Source organism: Gossypium arboreum, chromosome 4, assembly GCF_025698485.1.
Source record: "Gossypium arboreum isolate Shixiya-1 chromosome 4, ASM2569848v2, whole genome shotgun sequence".
Classification (NCBI taxonomy): domain Eukaryota; kingdom Viridiplantae; phylum Streptophyta; class Magnoliopsida; order Malvales; family Malvaceae; genus Gossypium; species Gossypium arboreum.
Window position 1 is genome coordinate 2,027,680 of NC_069073.1, and position 24,731 is coordinate 2,052,410.

Here is a 24,731-nt window from a genome sequence, read left to right on the forward strand (position 1 = left end):
AATATAATCACTTAATAATGTACATTTCTAAAAAAATTAACTATAAATTTCCATAAAAGTAGCATTTTCTAGTTTTTTGTGGATCAACAAATTAAATTAAATGAATCCTCGTACATCATGTTAAAAAAAAATAAAATGAAGACAACAAAATTGAGTTGAATTGATTTAGATTCTCAAACTTTAGATTGTAACATAAATCTTATTTTATATTCCATTCTATAGATAAACAATGGACAACATGTATATCTTGCCTTTTAAGCATTCTTTGCCCCCTTTCTCTCATTTTCTTTTTCTTGCTTCTTTTCTCTTCGCCTTCATCTTTGTTTCTCTCAGAAAATATTTTCCTCCATACTTGAGAGCATGCTTGAATGTCCAGAGAAAGGTAAGAAGTAGAAATCTTATTTCTATTTCTCTGTTTAATCATTAGAGCTTAGACATATACACATACCTATAACTTACGTCTTCATTTTCTTCCTTCTACTTTTTCAGCTTATTTTTCCCTAATATCAACAGTGACGAAAGATAAATCATAAGAAATAATCATGATGTTGAAGTCACAATTTAAACCCTATTTTAATCTCTTATGATTAATATTTAAGTATATACATTTATTGGTATGTATATATATAAAGTAATTAATTTTTTTTTTTTATTCCATATATATTTTAGAGAGAGATTTGATGAATTAGGCAAGCAGATCAAGAGAGAGGGAGGTGTGTCATGTCATCAGCAAATGGGAAGAAGACATATATTGAGTCCTCCAGGAACCCTAAATACCATAACACCATGTGCAGCCTGCAAACTGTTGAGGCGGAGGTGTGCTCAAGAATGCCCTTTTTCACCATATTTCTCTCCCCATGAACCCCAAAAGTTTGCTTCCGTTCACAAAGTCTTTGGCGCTAGCAATGTCTCCAAGATGCTAATGGTAACCAAAACTCTAATCCCTTCAAAGCAAAGCTATTATTGAATCAATTCCAGTTTTGATTTAATTGTTTGTGATGCCTTTCATGGGGGTAATATCTCAGGAGGTACCGGAGAGCCAAAGAGCTGACGCGGCAAACAGTCTTGTTTATGAGGCTAACGTGAGGCTTAGAGATCCTGTTTATGGCTGCATGGGTGCAATTTCAGCTTTGCAACACCAAGTTCAATCTTTACAAGCTGAAGTACATGCAGTAAGGGCTGAGATATTGAAATATAAGTATAGGGAAGCTAACTTTATACCCTCTTCCCTTGTAGCCTTGCTCTCTTCTGGGGCTGTTTCAGTTGCAGCACCACCACCACCACCGCAACCTCCTCCTCCTCCTCCTCTTCCTACTACTTCTACCTCCACATCTTCCATGTATACCCAACTTACCACTGCTGCAGACTATACCACCATTTCTAATGAAAATGTTTCCTACTTTGGATAATTATTATATTTATAGTTTATTTTTCTATATTATAAAACAATTAATATGGAATAAAACGAAAGAAAGAAAGAGACGAAAGATCCTGTTTTAATCGCTTCTTCTTCTTCTTCTTCTTTTTTTTAAAAAAAAAAAGAAAAACCAAAAGAAAAAATTAGTCACTCAAATATTACTCACTCTAGCTTGCTCCACAATTGTAGTCCATTTATATACGCCTTTACCTATAATGGTTGGTTGATGTGTTTCTTTCTTGTACATATTGTTTTCTTATCATGTATCATTAAATTTCTTATTTTTCACTTCACTTTACTGTTTTCCTCAATCAATAATGTGGTTACAACCATATTGGAAATGGAGAATTAAATGAACTTTTCCTTATTGACATGCATATAGTTTTAAATTGGCGATCACAGATTTTATTGCTGTGTCGTAGTTGGGGGTGTCAAGAGCGTATTGTTGCGGTAGTATTTCAAGGAATTTACTAATGTCGGAGCCGTAACAATATGAAAATCACTAGAATTTTTGTTTGTCAAACCCTTACATATGTTTCGCATTCTTAAAGTTGGCTATGTAAGCTCCCATATTTGAGTATTGTAGGTGTTGAACCGATTTAACCTCATTCGATTCTAAATTTAATGAATTTGAGAATTTGGATTTAAAATTTTGGATATAAATGGTAAGAATTAAACGCATATATTACAGTAAAATTAGTTAAGATTATCCTACCTTAACCGATGGTTAAGGGTATGATTCTTGCTTTGGGTATGGAGCAGTTTTAAAATTTATTGTCAACGTCTAACTTATTAATGGGTTTACAGAACGCGGATAATTAGTCACTGGGTTTACTCCAGTGGATACATTAAAAAAAAAGATATAATAGACATTAGAAAAGTATAAAACATGGATTGTCAAATTCAAAAATATTTTAAGAATTTCAAAATCATTACTAAATAGTACATTTCTAAATAGTTTTCTACTCGACTTACATTATTTTTAAAATCTAAATTCAAATTTTGAAATTTTAGTTCCTAAACATTACCTTATGATTTGAGATACTAAAGAGATAAAAAGATATATATATGTATAGGCTTCTCCTTTTCTTTTTTCTTTTTTTGAGACTCATAGAATGCATTATATATGTTCACTTTAAAATAAAATGCTTAATGTTAGATAAGCTTTTACTTTAGTTTTCTTTCTTTGTTGAGGAGAAAACACTAGGAAAATGAGAATTTTTACCCTAGAAATAAATCAAGTAGCACTCACAATTAAAAAGAAGTGAGAATTATTTGGTTTTGTGAAGTAAAGATGGTAGATGATATAGTTGAGTATTTGATTGTGTATTGGGGGAATTTTAGAGCAAAATATGAAGTGATTGCACGTGAAAAGGCAGAGTGTGAGCACATGCTATTCTGTGCCATTGAAGGATTTATAGTTACCTCATGTTGGAAAGGGAGACAAAAGGTACACGTGACCATCCCCATATAGGTTAATTAAAAGAGATTTCTAAGAGATAAAGCATGTAAATAATATATCTTTCTTCAATAAATAGTTTGTTTTATGTTAGAGTTATGTTAATCGAATTTTATCATTTGTTAAAAAAATAAAATATATTGGTAAAATAAGTGGATCTGTGAGAGCGAAAAGTAAAGCGCCGAAGGTTTGAATAAAGAGACCATGCCGCACAAGTAGAATCTGTATAGGATTACATTTATTCTATTTGACATTGATTAGAAAAAGAGTTTTCAATCTTTAAATAGATTTAGTCGAAACGCCTCTTGTATCATTCATTTTTCAACATTGGTCAATTTTTTCTCTTCTGTCCGTGATTTTTACCCGAAAGGATTTCCACGTAAAATTTATATATTCTTATTTTTCTAATTTTACGTACAATCATCCAATTGTCATTATCGACATCTATTATAACACTTTTCTTACTACTCTTTCTTTTCCCTCTAATGGATGATTAATTGTTGTTATATTTTTCCAAATGCTGAATATTTTAAGGGTGTTATTCACATTATTAAATCTTGAAATTTTTGGGACATTTTAAAAGTTGCAAGATGGTTTTAAGTCTAGCTATAATTACCTCCTTCCTCTAGGGATTTCCTTTTTTGTAATTTTATTTAATTAATAAACTTAATTTGAAATAAAAATTATTAAAAATGTTTCAACTATAATATTTGTTTAAATTTTTAATAGTGTTTATTATTTATAATTTTAAAGTTATGACTTCAAAGAAATTAAAGTTGTGTAATTTTATTATTATTTTATTTTATTACAATTTAAAAATTTATTACTAAAAAGAAAATTGTTTAAAATTCATGGTAATTGAAATAAATACAATTTAATTAGAAATTTTGTGGATGATAATAATGATTATGTATATAGTAAAACTTATTTACTTAGAGATTTAATTAGAAATTTTTAATAGTAATTCTTCTCTTGACAGTGCTATTGTATCTAACTCTATCACTGGTTCTGGTAATAAGGAGGTTATAGATTCTGCTTTTGGTGGAGATGGAGAAAAAAAATAAGTTGGTTATACTGGAAAGCTCCTAAGTTTTTCCCTACAATTATCATCTCAAACTTATGTATCGGGTTTACAGACCATCCTCTTCTGGTGAGGTGGAACTTGAACCTCTGACCGCATAACCATTGTCAAGTGGACTCCCAAGTTATACTCCAAACCGTGACCCCATATTAACATCTGTCAACTAGGAGCCCTTTGATATACTACAACCCGTAATCGTATAAGCACTGCGAACTCGAAGCCTGATTTGCAATGCAATGGGCTTCTAAGGCAATGGTTCTATCTCAACACGACAACAGAAATGCATAGTTTTCCCAGCACTGTCGCATACTTTTGAGTTTTCACAATGTGTAACACCTCCTACCCGTATTCATTGCTGGAATAGGGTACGAGGCATTACCGGAGTTTACTGAATATTTTCAGATAATTTTGAGTCATTTATTATTCATATTTTGAAATAATCATAACGTCTCTCTGTTGGGCTTTCGAAGTCCAAAACATACATTAGAAACCAACTTGAATAAAATCGAGAACATAAAAATTTTTGCAAAATCTTAAATTATATTTCCATCTAAGTACTTACCATTTCAATGCTCCTTATAATTAAACATGTTACCATTCGATCAATAGCTTGGCACTTGTCTAAGCGTCAAACAACAACATTGTTAGTATACTTGCACATATTTCATATAAATTCAACATTGATATACCTATTTTCTCAACATATCACACTTGAATTTAATAATAGTCTCAACTTACATAATTTCCTTGTATCAACATATCAAAGATAATTATATATGTACATGTCACAAAATATATTACTCTCTTACTGTTTCTTCATAAGCATATATCATTCATTTCGTTATGTCAATATTTCATTTCCTTATATCTTGTATATATTTATTTCGGTAATAGTTCGTATTAAAATTAACATAAATTAAATTCCATGTACCCATACTTATTTCATTTATCTATCTTCTTAATTATTTCATTCAACTATTATGTACATATATTTCCATATGACCAATTCCTGTAAACATTTCACACAACCATTTCATATAACCATTCCATCTTATACATATTACCTGAATATCGATTGTTCAATAGATATCTTGGCGTTTCTCTTCCTCGGTCTTATTTATCTTCGACACGATGTCATAGTATCTTTCAACTATGGTTTTACTCATTTTCTGTCATGTTGCCATGGTATCTTTCAACCATGGTCTTATTCATTTTCCCGTCATGTTGCCATGGTATTTTTCAACCATGGTCTTACTCATTTCATGTCAGGTTGCCATGGTATCTTTCAACCATGGTCTTACACATTTCATATCAGGTTGCCATGGTATCTTTCAACCATGGTCTTACACATTCCATATCACGTTGCCATGGTATCTTTCAACCATGGTCTTACACATTCATATCGAGTTGCCATGGTATCTTTCAACCATGGTCTTACACATTCCATATCGAGAGCACACTCGCTGAACCTCATCCTTACGGTGGGATTACCGGTCCAGGCTAAATCAGTAATATAAACTCATAGAGTATTGTCGGGATTACGGTCGGGCTAAATCCTCGCAGCGACAATTACTCTAATAAGCTTGGATCTAAATTACAGTCCAAAGCTAAATTCAGACCCTAATTCGGATTACCCGTCCGGGCTAAATCCATTTTCCACATATTCTTCGGGAGGGCTATATTAGGATAGGATCACCTGTCTGGGCTAGATCCTTTTTACCGTCAATTCCTTTTCAGAGATCCATCGAATTTTCCTTCCATTCAACCGTGATTTTTTTCCCTTTTTTTTTTTCAAATATATCAATGTTTCATAAATTTCCATATAATGAACATTCAAATCATATTCATATAAAAACATGCATTTCAAGCATTTAAGAATATAATTCAAGTTACACGAACTTAATTAGCGAAATTGCAGAAATATCAAGATTAAGGGGCATTTTGGTAATTTACCATTTCCCCAATTTTCACCCGATCTTAAATTGAAAATTTCATTCAATTTATTAATTTAGATAATAAAAAAATCATTTCCTTCAATTTGGTCATTTTTGACATTTTTACAAAATTACCCCCTGAAGTTTTACTTTTATTCAATTCAGTCCTTAAGCCTAAAACATGCAAATTAGCCATGCTAGCTGGATATTCATATATATTTTCCTCCTCCTCCTATCCATTCCACATCCTTAATGTATATAACACACTTGTAAGTAACATTATCTATAATCTTTATTATTTACTTTTATGAATATTCAAGCTGTCCATCTGTGTCATAGTCACTAAATTATTTATATCGGGAGCTATATAACTCCAAATTAATATCTGATAATTTTTCCTGAAACTAGACTCATATATCTTCTTACCATAAAATTTTCAGAATTTTTTGTTTAGCCAACAAGTACAGTTTATTCTTTAAATTTACCCCTGTTCTACTATCTAACAGTTCCGACTCTTCTTCACGAAAAATTAATTATATCCTCGTACAAGATTCAAATGATGTTTTCGTTTGTTTCTATGGAAAATAGGCTCATTAAGGATTCTAAACATATAAATTTAAGCCCGTAATTATTTTTATCCAATTTTTTATGATTTTCCAAAGTCAAAACAGGGGAACCCGAAATCATTCTGACCTTGTCTCATAAAATTTATTATATCTCATGATTCACAATTCCATTGCTTACATAATTTATTTTATAAGAAACTAGACTCAATAAGCTTTAATTTCATATTTTATTCATCCTCTAATTCGATTTATACAATTTTTGGTGATTTTTCAAAGTTACACTACTGCTGCTGTCCAAAACAGTTTTAATGAAAAATGTTGATTTCCATTTTGCCCCAAATTTCACAGTTTATACAATTCAGTCCTTGCTCAATTAACCCCTCAATTGAGCAAATTTTTCTCAATTAATACTTTAGTCTATCATTTTAAACTTCTTCATAACCCCTAAAAATCAAAACTTTAGCATTAGACATTAATTCCAAACTCTTTCTTAATTAGGTTCTAAAATGAATTTTCCATCAATTTTACTTGATAAAATCATCATATACCAAAATTAAAGCTTCAATTCTATGATTATTCATCATATTATTTCAGCACTCATCCATAAAAAATTTAAAAATTAGCCATGGAATCAAAAACTAATGAAATAGTAAGTTGGACCCAATTGTAAAATTCCAAAAACATAGAAATTTCAAGGAGAAAGCAAGAATTAAACTTACATGAAGCTAGAGCTTGAAAACCAGCTTGAACCCCCTTCCATGGCTGTTTTTCAGCTTATGAATATGAAGAGAAATTTAGAGAATTCTAGATATTCCAATTTAGTTCCATTTTTATTTAGCAAATTTTGGCAATTTTCCAATTTTGCCCTTATTTCACCCATTTACTGATTTTTCTCAGCTATTGCCGCCCAAAATATCTCCTTTGGGCTTATTTTCACTTTAGGTCCTTCCTCATTTGACAATTGAGCTATTTAGTCCTTTTAGCAACTTTTACACATTTTCCAATTTAATCCCTTTTATTTAATTGACCTCCCAAACGTCAAAATTTTCTAACGAAATTTTAATACTACCTTATTGACATTCCATAAATATTTATAAAAATATTTATAGCTCGGTTTATAACATCGAGATCTCGATACCTCTTTTTCTCAACTTCTTGACCAAATAAATCTTTATAAAACACAATTTACTATTCCAAAAATCTTTTAAAAACTACATTTGGCTCGTAAATATTAAATAATATAATCTACAAGTTCATTTGTCGGATTTGATGGTCTCGACCACTATTTTCGACATCGTTGAAATTCAGGCTATTACACAATGTCTACCTCAAACACAAACACAAAAAAATCGGCCTCCCATTATTTCCAACCTTAAAGCCTACAACCCAAAAATCAACCCTATACCCTTAAAAACCTTAACAAAATCCTAAAATCCATTTACCACTCTAAAAATCCTAAACCCAATAAAACTCTAACAAAACCTTAAAAACCCTAAATCCGATCGAGGAGAGAAGGTGAAAACGTGTTAGGCACGTCTTCCTACAAAGTCAAATAAAATATCTTCCAGATAGACGTGTTTTCACATTTTCTCTCCAAAATTAACTTATTCTGGTAAAAATACCAAAAATTGGCTTATCCTCTCAATATCTTTTAAAAAAATTGGCAGTTTTGGCTAATTCTGCCCATGATGCGCAGTAAGAATCTAGTACTAAATATTTTAAGTGTGTTATTCAATCTATTAAATCTTGAATTTTGGGGACATTTTGAGAAATTACAAGATGGTTTTAAGCCTAACTAGATTTATCCCCCCCCCCTTTTGCTGGGGATTTTATTTTATAATTTTTATCTTTAGATTATAGTAATATTAATATTTGATTATTTATGAAAATAAAATGGTATAATGATTTATTTAACCTTTAAATTTTATAAAAAAAGTTATTTTAGCCCTCCATTTAATTTTTTGCTTTTTTTAGCCCTTTAACTTGTATTGTTTGTCAAATCACCCTAAAAATAGATAAAAATTTAACAGTTGTTAACTTTACTGATGTGACATACATATGGATCGCCACATGAATGCCACCACATTAGCAATTAAATAATTTTTAAATACAAAACTTCAAAAAAAAAGCATTAAATATTTTAAAATCATTAAAATGTATAAAAAATATTTAAAAGTCTTTTTATTTTTTAAAATTATTTAATTTCTAACTTGACGTACACTTGGACTTCCACATGAATTCCATGTCTATAAAGTTTATAGAGGTTAACTTTTCTATATATTTTTGGGTGATTTGACAAACAATACAAATTCAATAATTAAAAGAGATGAAAAATTAAATGGAAGACTAAAATAACTTTTTATAAATTTGGAGGCGAAATAATTTATTATGCCAAATTAATTTTATTTTAACTGTTTTAATTAAATATGAATTTTAAGTTCAGTTGCGAGTCAACATAAAGATTAATCCCATATATAAATTTTAGTGTATGGGTCAATTAAGAATACTGAAACTATATGTGAGTAATTCCTTACATATACATCATCTTAAAATAAATTAGAAATTAGAAAAGAAAATCCTTTTAGAAATTAGAAAATCTTAGATATAAAAGTGAGATTTTAATTTGACAAGTATTCAAGTTTGTAATCATTTATTGTATGAGGTGCTAGTGAATTATTCCTCTAGGTAAAACCCTATAGACATAGGGAAACCGAACTACATGAACATATAGTGTGTTTATTGTTGTTCTTCATCAATATCTAAAATTGTTGGCACTGATTCTGGCACTGCTTAATTTACTTAAAACTATCGTTCCAAATCTTTTATGTTATATCCGATACATTTAAGATCAACTATAAATTTAAAAGTAAATTGATAAAATAGTTTAACCACAAGTATTAGCACTCACGTTCAATTCTCTAAAATCCCCAAAAAATTTACTATATATATTTTCTCCGTAGTGTTTTCTTTCTCTATATTTCTTGCTATTTTTCTTTTAATTCGTAACATATAGTGAAATTTGAAAAATAAGTAAGTAAACACAGCACTTGATAATATAGTTGCTAGGCTTGGTTCATTCTAGCTTAATCCAATTTGAGCGGGTTAATTATGGGTCGTGATCTGCATTTAGTGAGAATGGGCTTGGATTAAAAGCTGCATAAATAAGATTTGATAATTGGAGTATCCACACCACAATAGTACTGAGAGAAATAGGAATACTTCTCATACTATTACTTTCTCAGCAACATGACCTAAGCCCTTGAACAATTTGGAAGAAATTAAACATCAAAAACACACAACTCCTACTTCATAATCTTAACTACTGATACAAACAAACAACCATTTAAGGAAACAAAATTTCCACTGCTTTTATTTTCTTATAGTTTAGTTTCTATAGGCAAATGCACATGAAGAACCCCACAAATTAGTTCACCCTTCTGCAGTTCTTCCTGATCTCGCCACGTGATCCAGTGAGGGGACTAATGTCTCCCATCTTGATCATGGCAGAAACAAAATCCGAATTGAAGGAGCTTGGGCTGTTACCGTAACCGCGAACGATGGAATCCGTGGAACCACCATTGAACAACTGTTGATCAGAGTGGAGAAGTCCTCTTCGACTGACTAGGTTCTTGAAGTAGTTGTTGTCAAAAGATGTTGGAGTTTGGATATCAAGAGGTGCCAAATTGTTGTCCCCTGAGCCTGTTGTTCTTGGGCAGTTTCTTTGCCTTGTTTGAGCGAAGGAAGCGTCAATGTTGCTCTCATTGTATATGCGGGCCCTGAATGACGTGCATCTCGCTTGTCCAATTGTGTGTGCCCCTGCACAATTTACACTTGAGGCTGTCAGGATCGAATTCCAATTTTTAGAATTCATGTTAGTCAGATACTGGTGTGTTCATATATGTTTCTTAAAGGGTCATGTGTTTACATGTGAGTCCAACACGGATATTAGATATAGATACTTCAAAAGAAAATTGAAATGTCAGAACCAAACAAACAAGTGTAATGGTAGGACAGAGAACAAACCAGATAAAGCAACCAAGTCCCTGGTGGAAAGTCCAAGAGCATTGAACCTGGAAGTGAGTTGGTTCAAGTTCGAAGTTGGTGCAGGAATGCCATTATTAGCCGCAGACTGGCTAGCACTTCTTGCATCTCTTCTTCCAAGTTTCACAGCCCATTTGGGACCTCCCAACTACAAATAAATAATAACTAAAAATTAAAAAAAAAAATAAAGGTATTCTTTCAATTACTTGCTTATTTGAAAATCTCACCAAGTTGCTTAAATATGCGCATATATGCATGCATGTATATATGTTTAGGACTTACAATTTCAACAGAGTCTCTAGCAGTAATGGCCAAGATATCAGCACAAGAAACTACACCAGGGCAAACATTCTCAACAGCTGACTTGATGTTATCAACAACATCGAATCCGCGAGCCGAGTTCCGATTCGGGATAGCATTTTTCTCTCCGGTGAAGGAAGATGTGTCGTCGAGTAGCACTGATCCGTCACAACCCTATCATGAAACTCTTATTAACAACATGATAAATCAAGGCACATACTTAGTAGTTACCATGAAATAGAACAAAGTTAAAGTCACTAAGTTAGGCATCATAAGGCATCATAAGGCATCATAATATGGTCAACTTTGTCGGTTTCTTTTCTTTTTGTTTTTGGTTGATGTCCTTTTCGACAGAAGTCAAATAAAGAGGCCATTTTCCTAAATCATTATTACTAGTAAAATGCAGAGGATGAGTTTGAAATTCATTAGAAAATTCTAACTTTACCATCCTACGCATCATTTAGAAGAAGAAGAAGAAGAAGAATTACATTGACAAAGCAGTCGTGGAAGAACAATCGAAGCAGAGAAGCACCCATTCGGGCCTCTTTGTTAATAGCAGAGGTGACAGTAGATTTCACAGTTGACAGCAACTTGGGGCATGATTTTGAGTAAAAATTGGTTGAAAGTTGAGCATTGGTGCTCCCCAATACAACCACAAGGAGAAGCAATGTCAAACAAAACTTGGAAAAACTAGAAGCTGAACCCATTTTAGTATTACCCAACATATACATGCAACAACTGAAAATGTCTTTGGCTTGGAAACTAACTGTGCCAAACTCATGCCTTTATATACACATATTTCTCCACCCTAATCAAAGCTACCATTCTCGACAGGTTACCTAACACGTAGACTCTTCAAATCTGCATGGCATTTTTACTTTTACGTTCTCAAGTAGGATATTCTGTTTAATTTGTGTTCATATTAATATGATAAGAAAAAGTAAAGATGAAGACGCGTATTTGTTTGACACTCACTAACGAATTGGTTATGTGTTTTACATCTATTCGTTAATGAGGGGACAGTGTTACCGGTAGCTAAATTTCTAGGCTTCCCAATTCAGATCACTTCAATTACGATAAATCTTTTATGATTTGGTCCACACTTGTGATTAATGACCGCAACTTCTCTTCAACAACAAGCAAACTAAATCCAAAGTTTGAAAATTTTTTCCAATTTTTTGCTTAAATCAAAATATTTCAGCACATTTTATGATTTACCTGAAATAGAAATTGTGAAGATGATAATGTCTTAAGCTTAAATGTTTCATATTAATAGTTTCAGGTCCATAACCTAAGAAATCTTATGTATTATTCTTGATTCACAAAAATATAAAAAAAATATTTGTTGCTTTGTAAAATGACTGTGTTAGGATCCACTATTAATATATAATTAGATTATGGTACAAAAGTTTATGTAACAAGTTTATAAAAATATTGATATAAAAATCAAATGTATCTGGGTTGAAATGGTAAAGTTGAGATAATATTGAAAATTGCGATGATTTTGGTTCAAATCTCATTATTCTCGTTATGTGTATGTACTTTTTTTATTAAAATAAAAATATAGAAATACCCATTGATTGATTTATCAAAATATAAAAAAGTATAATTATCCCCAAAATAAATCTTTTCTTTGTACGAGTAGTGAATTTCTTTTACAGATTTACAATTGGGTTATGACCAGTCTAATGAGTGACACCAATCAATCACATTATAATAACATACAATATTAAAAATAACATACAATAGATAATGAAATGTATGATTTGAAACTAATTAATAATAACACATGAAATATGTACAATATTAAAATAAAAATAAATTAAATTGTAAGTAAAACGAAATTTAAACACATGAATGCATCAGATTGAGAATATTTAATAAATACACTCGTATATCATGATGTTGTCAGTGTTTTCACTAATTCTAAGTTGGTGTCGAGTTAATTTGTAACATCATCTCAATCAATAATATTATTAATATATACAATTGGAGGTAATAAAATGCATAATAAAATTAAAATATATAAAAAATTAAAATAAATATTTGGTTGAGTGGTAAATTTAAAATTTTATCAATGCAATTGAGTGCGGGTTAAAATTTCTACATATGCACATTTTTATTATTTTAAATAAAAAACTAAAGTAACTCGAATAATATAACTTATTTTAATTACGAAAGAATATTTTCATAATTTTCTCACGAATTAGTTCCAAATTGATTCGTGGTACCTACTCAATCAAGTGCTTAAATAATAATATAGATATAATAAAATAATAAGAAAAATACTTTTATATTAGTTTTATAATTAAAATTGAATAAAAGAATATTTTTTTCCAGTCCAATTCAAAAAAAAAAAAAAAATTGTCCCAGATTCTACCTGTACAGGTTGGACCTACAGAGTCATTGAACCCAATTTGACAAATTTTTAATATATTATTTTAATATCTATTGTTTTTTTACTTTAATTCTTAATTTTTATCTAGATTAAGATTTATAAAACTATTTTTTCAGTGACTAAAACAAAATTGTAAAATTTATTTTTGACTAAAATAAAAACACTCAAAATTATTTATTGTATTTAAAATATTTCTTTTATTTTCTATTTTTTTCATGAATTACACGCATGAATAAAAATAACAATTATAATAAATAAGCACAATAAAAATGATTATACAAATTAATTCATATTTTTTGACACAATGCTTACAATTATTTATAATCTTTCTTCAACCCATAAATAGAAAAATAAGACGCTTCAACGCACTTGAACCAACATCTTTCTACATTAACAATAATGCCCGTACTAATCAAATTAAAATTCAATCGAGATTTAATTTTGTTTATCTAAATTAAGGCTAAGTAAAAGCCTGGTTATATTAAAGCCTTGAGTTGTTATCATTTTTCTCTTTAATTAGTGTCGGTGCCAATTGTCAAAGATGTCAAAAGTTTTGGTTTACAATTTTATCAAAAAGGAAAAGTTGGTTTACCAGAATGTCTGCCAATTCATGGGTAATGTGGAATTTCATCTTCATGATTATTACTTGGAAAGAAAATCTACATTTGCATGGCTTAGCTCTTAAGTTCTTGATTATAACCAGTGGATCACTTTCGTTATATACACCAAAATTACATCATATACAATGAATTATGTAAATCAATATAATCATTGGGCCATCTTAAAGTCTACCATTGACTAAATTGTACACATCTCTTTAAAGTTTATCCAATAATAATATAAAATTCAAAAATTGAATTTTATAGAGTTATATATGAACTAATTTGAGAGTTCAGATTCAACTATGTCCCAAACCAGAATTAAATAATGTATTTAAACTTAAAAATTCTAATAGCTTTACTACCTTTTATATTTTGTCAAAAGAAATCATTTTTATATTTGGTGTTGAATTTGAAATTTGAAATCATTTGTTAATTAGAATATATGAGTAAACCCATAGCATTAAAGGATTGGAATTCATAATTTTTCAATTTTGTTTAAATCGGATTAGATTAAGTGTTCAAATCAATAGGATCAGAAATTGGTTCTAGCATCATTTCGATTAGAGGGATTAGATGATTTGATATGGATTAGTTGAATCGATTTCCTTTAATTTTGAAACCTTAAATTTTTGTCCCTAAATAGTAGTAATAATTAATAGTATTCATGAGCGTTTATTGTGGTTTAAGTAAATAAATTAGAAACAAAATCAAACCACACCTTTAATTTAGAGAAACGATATAATCACTTTAATTAGTTGTAGCATTTTATCAAGTTTAAGATGCAAAACTTACTAATTGGGTTTTAACTTGACTGTTATGAGCATTGTTACCAATATAGGAGGATATGGGTTCAAGTGCACTGAAGCGCATTATCCTCCAATTTATGGGTTGAAAAGGAACTATAGATAATTCTAAACATTATGCCAAAAAAGAATAGATAATGATCAGAATTCAGAAAAATATACAAATCTTAATAGAAATAAATTATTTTTCTATTACCAGCTTTCATTTTGTCAAAAGGAAAAAGAAATGGAGAAAGGATCAGAGCTGGTGTATGCTATTGAATCATTCAAGTATTCTTTAATGTTAGGCTGAAACAGCTTTCCTAAATCTATAATATTTACTATACACAGTGAGATTAATTTAGATTGTAGACAGAGAAATTAAGATAATGAAATCTTTCTAATATTTCAAAACAGTACTGATTCCTTTTACATTGATGGCTTTGATTAATTTAGATTGGCAATAAACTTTTGCTAAGTTTTCTAGTTACACGTTGCTTTATGCCTGTGAATATATGTACTTTTCCTTGGTCAAAGCACTTATAGGAATCTTGGACATCAATGTCTTATCATTGAGGAAAATGATAAACCGTTTTTATTTTGGTCACTTGTTATTATTTTAATATTATTGTTTGACTTTAATAAATTTTCATTGTGACTCATTTTATTTTAAGACAAATAATTTTCGCCACCTCGCTAATAGGATATGTAACAGGAACGTCGTAATAAGGTGCATCTAACTCCATACCCTCACTCGTTCTAGCAAATCCACCCAAGGGATCTATTATGATAGTAGCAAGAGACTTCACCCTATGCTTCTTCAAAAAAATATTTGGGCTCAACTAATCTACCCATTATTATTGGGGCTAGTTGATCCATGGGTCTCAAAGGTCACCAGTCATTGTTCACACTACTTAGAATTCAATAATATGATGAGTTCCTTGGTGAACAGAAAATTGAACGCCCCTCAAATGTAGAGCACAAAGCATCTCCTCCTCAGTTGTGGTACATTCAAACTTTATTACTCGATATAGGCGAATCAATTTTATAGTTATAAATGCAAAACAAGAAAGTAAACCCGACTAAGAGAACCCACAATCTCAGCAAACAACTCTATCATGGACTAGTATACGAAAATCAAACAAAAGAAAGAGAAAGATACTTAGATTTAAAGTTTCTATGAAAAATGATAAAGCAAGTAAACAAGTCAACAATGGAGCAGCAACGATTGTGAAATATGAATTGGCAAAAAGAACTCTATTTTATAGGTAAAACAAGTTAATCGGACATCTCACTTAACTAAGGATATGTCGTAAAAATTATTATGGCAACGTTAGTAAAATTCTAATATAGTTGTAATATCTAAAACTAAAAAGATGTGTTTAAAAAGAAAAGAATTTATGAATATAGAAAATATCTTCAACGTATAATCCCATAAAAGTAATAATTTTCATAAATTTATTAATTAATTAAATTTCACAAGAATATTTTTAATATATATAAATATTTACATTGTAATAATAAAGGAAAAAATTGTACACATAAATTTTAAATCTACCCAAAAATTATCATTTAACTAGTGGTGGGCAGTTCCCACACATATATTTTAGTGAAACACGTCTATTTCTTTATAGTAAAATCTAAGAAGCCTGTAGACAAAATAGAGCTGACCTGTTGCTTTACAATTTACATGTTTATCAACAACCACAAGAAAATAGTTAAATCTTGACACAAAATTCCAAAATTTTCACGTGCCATGCCTGGAATTATACATACTTCTCTGAGGACTTTGGTTTCTTAATTTATTCTCCATATTTTTAAAATTTAAGTTTAACAGTTAATATTGTTAAATTTATTTTTATTAAGTTTGTTAATATAATATTTTGAAATAAAAATATATTTATTTAATAATTTTATAATTAAAAATTGACATTATAATGAATTTGAATTTAACAATATTAACAGTTGAGCCTAAATTTTAAAATATAAAAAATAAAAGATTAAATTCTTAAATATAAAAATACACAAGCTAAATTCTAAATCTTCAAAGAATACATAAACTTTTGATATATTTTAACCAATTATAAAATCTAAGATAATTTTTTTGAATAATCTCATTATATATTTTAATTATATATATTTTTTTGTAGATAATACCTAGAATTAGACATATAAGTCTCTTCCCAACTCATAAATAGGAGGATAATACACTTCAACGCAGTCGAACTTATATCCTCTTGTATTAATAACAATATTCATATTAATCGAATTAAAGATTCAATCAAGCTGAATTAAAATGAATTTTAAAATAATTAAAGAGACCCATTTTAAATGGGTTGGGTTTTGAATATTAGGTAACCTACTACTCTTTACAATATTGAACTTGACTTTTCCAATCCTTCTTCTAGGCCATGACTCATGAGGATGACAAATTTATATAACCCATGTTAATTTGGATGCCGTCCAGTAGATTTATTTAAGGGTTCATTCGTTTGGGTCAACTTAAGATTAATTATTTTGTATTTCAAGTTAAACAGATTGGAATAATTATTTATTAATTAAATTTTATTTAAATTTAATCATTAAAAAAGTTAATTATTTAATATTAATTGAATAGTGAATTCAGATTTTCAAATTGAGCAAAGTTAGCCTAAAATTGAGTCTAGAAAGGAAAAGAAAACATAATGATTTATTTGTCTTTTCAATTCTATAAAAAATTATTTTAGTTTTTCATTTAATTTTGTCTCTTTTAACTCTTAAATTTGTATTGTTTATCAAATCACCCTAAAATAAATGGAAAAAATAACATCTATTAACTTTGTTAACATGGCCATTCATGTGGATTATCATGTGAAAGTCACGTTAGCAATTAATTAATTTTAAAATTTTAAAATTAGAAATATATAAATTATTAAAAATAAAAAAATATTAAAATTATTTTGTTAAAAAGTTTAAAAATTGTAAAAATAATAATTTAAAATTATTTTATTTTTAAAATTAATTAATTGCTAACGGAGGGACTAAAATGATCAAATCGAAAAGTAGAGAGACTAATTTTGAGAAAATAAAAATAGAGAGACTAAATTCACACAATTTGATAAATACAATGACTATCCTCAAATTCTAGCCAATTAAATAGATGACTAAAATATTTTTTTAAAGTTAGAGAACTAAATAAGTCATTATGCCAATAAAAATGTGCTTAGACTTGATTTTTAATTTTTTAATAAATTTCTATTTATTTATATATATATTATATAATAAAGAGAAAGGTCAAAAGCGTAAGAGACTGGTTAAGACATTGTTCCAATCACAGAGTTCAAATTTATTAATGTAAATCTATTTTAACTATCTATAAAAATTTAATTCAACATTGAATTGAGCTGATTTTTAGCTATATCAGCTATTCTTTATAGATTATAAAAATAAATTAACGTATTTCGAAATGTAATTTTCATGCTTGTGTTATTTTTTTTATTTCAAATATCATAAATTTATTAAGTTTTGTAACCTTTTCGACCCAGTCTAGATGTTGGATTTAGATTCAAATTTGGGAGATTATATCGGCCACCAAGATGACCTAATACGATTGGAGTTTATGAAATAATCATTGTTATAGCCCAATTTTGCCCACTCTTAAACCTCAACCCTTCACCCCAATAACCCCAACAGCCCAAAACCCAATAAATAAATAAACCATTACAAATCTATTACAACAGCCCAATATAGGCCCAAAATACTTAAAACCCAACACCAGCCCAAAACTGTGAAGCCCGGTAGGCCCAAGACCCTAAAAAAATTTGGAAAGCCGAAACCTAGGGTTTACAGGCATGATACCATGTCTTGCGACCACTCATTTCACGCGCAGTGCCAAACCACTTCCTCCTCTGCCCGAGACCAGGCACTGCCCATACTATTTGACACTCCCATCACTTGCACCTCCACACCTGCAAATAAACAAAAGAAGACAGGAAAAGAACGGAGAAACATGCAAAGCAAAAGCAAAACAAGCAGAGAGCAGTGGAAATCACATGTAATCGGCTATAAAGCCGAAAGAGAATCAATGTAATAGGGGGGCTTAATACTAAAAAACGAATGTAACGAGGATTTTTTTTCGAATATTCAAAAGAAAGAACAGAAACAATACAAGCACAAACCGATCGGAAATATATAAGAGGGAATACAGAAAATAAGATTGAGCCAGCAACCAAATACCAACATCAAAACCTTAAGGTGAATATTTTTATTTTTATCTCTTTTTTTACTCTCGAATTTACTCCTTGTACATTTGTAAATACAAAAGTATAAATAAACATAACAATTTTAAAAGCGTAAATAAAAAGCAAAAAAAAAAAGAGAAAATTTTACCTTTTCGGGCGCCGGCGACGGACGACGGCCGACGATCGGCTGGTGACCCCCTGGCCGGAATCCCTCTCTCCTTTCTCCCCTCTCTCTTTTCTCCCTTCTCTCTTCTTTTTTCTTTTTTTCTTCTTCAGCTGTTACAAATGAATTTTTTTAAAAAAATTTGGCTTTTATAGGGACCAAAACGCACCGTTTGGTCCCCCCTAAAATTAAAGCAGTATAGCGCACCGTTTTGGTCCCCCTTTAAAATTAAAAGCAGCCGTTTTAGGCCGGTCGGTCGACCGACCCGCTCCAACAGGATCCGCGTGTTTTTTATAGCGGAAGGGCTAATTGCGCTTTTAGCCTTCCGCTTTTCTGTGGTTTTACAATCAAGTTTTCTCATTTTCGATTTGGCCCCATAATTTTGCATGCTGTTCGATTTAGTCCCTCCGTACTGCGCAGCATTTTGGTGAAAGGGAATATTTTCTGTTTTAGTCCTCCCAAGTTATGTGCGCGTGACACTTTGGTCCTTTCCTGCTATTTATTTCGAATTTTTCCCCAAAATGTTGTTTTAAGTTCAATTTAGCCTCTTTGGTTAATTTACTGCTTTATTTCTAATTTATTTGTTTTCATTTTCTGTTATTTATTAGTTACAATATTTATATTTGTTATATTAAATGTATTTATCATATGTCTTAATGTATAATATTATATATGTATGTGTTTGTAATATACGCATATAGTGTATTACATATAAAATTTATATTATATATATATATGTATGTATGTGTATTTTCAATATTATTAGTTATATTTTCTTATAACCTCTCGTGTATATATTTTGTATTATGTTATGTACATGCTATTATATGTATATACGTTTTATACACATCAGTATATATTATTTTATTATTTTATTCCTACTATATTTGTTATCAATATTAGTATGTATATATTTCACTATACATGTGTATATATTTATGTGTATATAGTACTATTTCCGTATATCTCATTATATTATTTTCATATATTTGTAAATATTGTACTATTCATATATTTCTATGTTATTTTATATATATATATATATATATATCTTTATATTATTTGTTAATATATTTCTTTTCTTGTTTCATGTATATGTTGTTAAATACCATAATATGTATATATATATGTGCATATATGTTCTCTTTTTTCATATTATCTTACGTATATATTTTATCCTTACTATGCGAATATCAGTATATGTTTCATCATTTATGTATATATCTATAATAAGTATATAAATTTAGTATATTTATGTATATACTTATGTAGTATCATTATTAGTAGTTTTTTTTGTGTGTATAGGTTTATGTAAATATTTAAACATTATATTATGCATTTTTTTATATTACATATATGTATTTTTTAGTATTGTATTTTTGTGTGCGTGCATATTTGAATCTTGTATTACATTTGATCTCGTATATTGTCTTATGTATATATATATTTTAACTCTATATCAGTATGTATTCTTAACATTATACTATGTACATATTTCCATATTATCCCATGTATATATTTCCAACACCATACTACGTTTTTATACATATTATGTATATACTTTAATATTTTAGTTATATATTTTTATACGATCTTATTGACACATATTTCATTATTCTTGTATATACATTTTACATATAGTATTATTTTCGTATATTATTACATTCATTATTATAACTATTATTTTCACTTATTTTTTAATTATGTATTAGTTGGTATATATATATACACATCTTTTTATTATTACTATTATTATCACTGCTAATATATGTTCATATATACATATATATATTTATAATGTTTTAGTTTAATACTATTATTATTTTTAATATAGCATGCATGATTATTGTTTTTTTGAGATTATTGCCGCGATTATTATTTTGCTTCAATATATTTCTGGTTATGTCAGTTATTCATTTTATTCCATATCAGCTTTGCCTTGCATTACAACAAAAATTGTGTTCTTGTTTTCTAATTAATCTCAATAATCAAGGCAATGTACCGATTTAATATTAAGTCATCGAATCTCATCGCTATGTTGGATGGAATTTGTCGGCTCGTGTTAAATCGGTATATCCTTCTCAAAAATCAAAAAATGAAAGTTCTCGCCTTTTCAATTGGATCACGATTAAATCTTATATTGAACTCGTATTTTTGAAAATCAAGTCAACACATGTTTATGAGATACCAATTTTGGGCGTCGCGAGGGTGCTAATACCTTCCTCGCGCGTAACCGACTCCCGAACCCCAATTTTTCTCTGGACTTTCACGTAAACCTAAATTTGGCCTTCTTTTTATTTTAAAAATAATTTTATTAGGTGACCGATCACACCTATAAAAAGGATCGGTGGCGACTCCCTTTGTTAATAAAATCGAAAGTTGGTTTTCAAATGTTTAATAAATCGCCACAATTAGCAACCAAGCGAAACTAAAAATTTTACGTCGCTACAATCATTTTAAAACATTTGTTTATTTTAAAAGAAAACTTGACAAGTTTTCATAAAAAAACACCCGAGTTAACAAAAAAAACCAATTAATTGTAACATTTTTCTTGTAACGGTTATTATTTTTAAAATTAGTTAATTTATTTATTCTTTCAAAATTTATTTATAAACTTAGCAACGGAAAAGTGATTTTTAACTTAGTTTTGATGAAAATTATATTTCATGCATAGATAATTAAATTGCATATCTTAAATTAAGTTAAATGTCATGCATGCTAAATAAACCCTAAATGTGAGTCCCATGCCACAAAATAAGTAAAACAGTATGGTTCCGAAATAACATAAATTATAAAATAAGCCTAATAATACTTTCAAAAAAATAAAACGTATCTGAGCCCTTTGTATGCTGCGACCGCATCCTAGCCTGGCGAGTTATCTGTAAAGATGGAAATAAAAAGGGGAGTGAGCTATAAAGCTCAATGTGAGTTTCGTCACGGGAACCAGTGCAAACAGTAGACAAGTCATGCAGAATATCAACTCATAGAATAAATCCCAATTAATAGCAATACAAAATACCACTAATTTAGAACAACTAATCAACATAATATTTCAATGTTCATAGTTATGTAATTACTTATGAATGCAATGCAAGTTCGGTTTAACAGTAGAAAGGTCCTACCACTCTACACACCATAGTTAAGAGTTTCCCAGAACTCCTCTACCTTCACACCATATTGTGGATAAACCACATATCATTGTAGATAAACTGCTAATGATAAATATATTGGTGGATACACCATTCGTCTATGAAGATAAAAGCTATTAATACGTTGTAGATAAACCACTAGTCGAGCAGATGGCTGCCAACTAGAATATTTGTGGATGAACCGTCCATTTTTGCAGATAAAAGATGCAAATACATTGTGAATAAACCACTGGTCGAGTAGATGACTACCGACTAGAATACGTTGTGGATAAACCACTACTCAAGTAGATGAACTGCCAACTACTTCCTCCGTTCAAATCATCCCACCCCATGCAATGCAATATGGCAAGCTCAAACAGATCACTATGGTAACATTTAATTATGCTTTTAATAGAAAATTACGGTAGAAAATAATATGCTTATAACAGATCAATTCAGTAGAAAAAGTCATGCTTATTAAGTGTTCAGTTTAACAGTAACATAAAGCATGCTTAAAACATATTAAAATGGAAACGGATAACATACTTATAACAGATAAAATATGGCAGCAATAATTATGCTTTCTAAAGGATCTAATTTAGCGATATCATAAAGTATGTTATACGAACAATCACAAATACGATACATTAAACATATTTATTCACAATTCATACAAATATATATAAGTATAATATTATTTCAGTCACTTAGATAATGGATTAATTGAATAAATTTAACACTAAAAATAGGTCGTGAAACAATCATGGACTAATCTAAACAAATCGATACGGTAGCCTAACACATATGTTTTCCAAAGGATCCAATTTAGCTGTATCATAAAGTATGTTATACGAACAATCACAAATACGATACATTAAACATATTTATTCACAATTCATAAAAATATATATAAGTATAATATTATTTCAGTCATTTAGATAATGGATTAATTGAATAAATTTAACACTAAAAACAGGTCGTGAAACAATCATGGACTAATCTAAACAAATCATAAAATTCTAGGTAAAACTATAAAATTTGTAAAATATGGGATAAAACTGTAAAATCTTAAAAGTAGAGGAAAACTGTAAAATTTGAAAAATAGGGGACACACGGCCGTTTGGAAAGCTCTAGACTGTTTGGAGGGGTACACGACCATGTGGCTAGGCCGTTTAACAGACTAAAGTCATGTGAGAATCGAAAAACCTAGGGTTTTAAGGGAACATGGTCGTGTAAGAGGTCATGTGGTCTACACGAGTGGCCCACACGCCTATATAGCTGGCCATGTAGCCCTATTCTAGGCTCAATTTTCCTTGATTCGCTTGTAAAAGAATATACACTTGACTCCGAGATCTCAAACATTGTTCCTTGTGCTTAAATCTAGTCTGGGCTACCTAAATCGAGTCCTTCAAACATCATTTATACAAGAATTAATAATTATTTTCAAGATTCGTCAAGAGTATCGAAAGATTCGATGAAAAATCGATAAAGATCATTTAACCGATTGCAAGATTATTATTAGATAAAAAATTTATAAAAATTCAAGATTAAACTTAGGATTTGAGGCATTCTTACCACTTCTTGGCAAGAATTAAAAATGTTTCTAGTATATGATAAATAACTAATTTTTACACCTACAAAAATTTCTTAACTTGGAGTAGAGCCAACGAGTACATCTAAAGATTTAAAGTGTAACTTTACAGTAAACTTACTTACTAAGCTTCAACAATTGGGATGCTTTTGGCTTTCTTTTCTCAAGATGACCTTTAAGTCTAACATTGGAGACCCCTTTTAACCTAATGCATGGTTGACCTAAGATTGGGGAACTTTTATTTTCACCCTTTTTTACAACATTGGCTGATATTTATTCAATATTGACCTCCTTACATTTTATAAATTAAACAAAAATAATAATTATCATTTATGTAATAAAAACATATAGCAGTAAGTTCTTGATTACGTTGATGACTTACTAGATCAAATGACTGCTCTTGCATTTGTCTCATTTTCCTTGAGCTCATGATTCTTGGAGACGTATAACTTTCTCAAATCTTTATCAACTTCTATGTCTCTTTCATATAAAATCTTCTGACAAAGTTGTCTTGTTTTTTTCATTTTCTTGACTTTTTATAATCAAGTTATAAGCAAATTGAATCATGCAATTATGGAATACAACTTCAACCTTTATACTATACTATTGTGAAAACTCAACAACATTACCTTCATGCATGTTTTTCTTAGCATCTCTAGCCCATCTCAGAAAGATATACTGCTCAAAAATTTTCTTACCATTTTTAACACTAAGAATATGTAAAGCATGAGAGCAAAGAGAGCTACAAAAATCGAACTTCTTGCAAGTACAATAAATCTCCGTAGTAGTTGTTTTAAATTAGAATGTTTAAACTCTTGAACTATTTTCTTCTATCATCACTTCAAAAGTATAAGTTGTACCATTTTGTGCAACTTCTCTTCATATTAATGGAATACTAGCAAGGAATTCTTTCTTAAAGCATTTGCATATTTCATGAGTATAAATATTCGATGCATGAGTCAAATTACCACAATTTTAATTTCATATGTGATTGAGCAATTTTTCATCGAAAATTCTTTTCAACTTCGGAAGGACGATATCTTGCCACT

At 29.5% G+C, this 24,731-nt stretch overlaps 2 protein-coding genes across 2 annotated transcripts; one reads left to right on the forward strand and one right to left on the reverse strand.

Annotated features, from left to right (window-relative positions):
- The first annotated feature begins 237 nt into the window (after nt 1-237).
- Nucleotides 238-1,500, forward strand: LOC108459646 (LOB domain-containing protein 15-like). The gene is made up of 3 exons (XM_017759049.2): nt 238-382; nt 670-925; nt 1,026-1,500. Exons 1-3 carry the CDS (start codon nt 369-371, stop codon nt 1,407-1,409), a joined length of 654 nt encoding a protein of 217 aa, XP_017614538.1. The 5' UTR covers nt 238-368; the 3' UTR covers nt 1,410-1,500.
- An 8,098-nt stretch (nt 1,501-9,598) lies between these two features.
- Nucleotides 9,599-11,583, reverse strand: LOC108459350 (peroxidase P7-like). The gene is made up of 4 exons (XM_017758709.2): nt 11,287-11,583; nt 10,781-10,972; nt 10,481-10,646; nt 9,599-10,273 (listed from the first exon to the last, which is right to left on the reverse strand). The coding sequence occupies exons 1-4, from the start codon at nt 11,527-11,529 to the stop codon at nt 9,882-9,884; spliced, it is 993 nt and encodes a 330-aa protein (XP_017614198.1). The 5' UTR covers nt 11,530-11,583; the 3' UTR covers nt 9,599-9,881.
- Nucleotides 11,584-24,731: the final 13,148 nt, after the last annotated feature.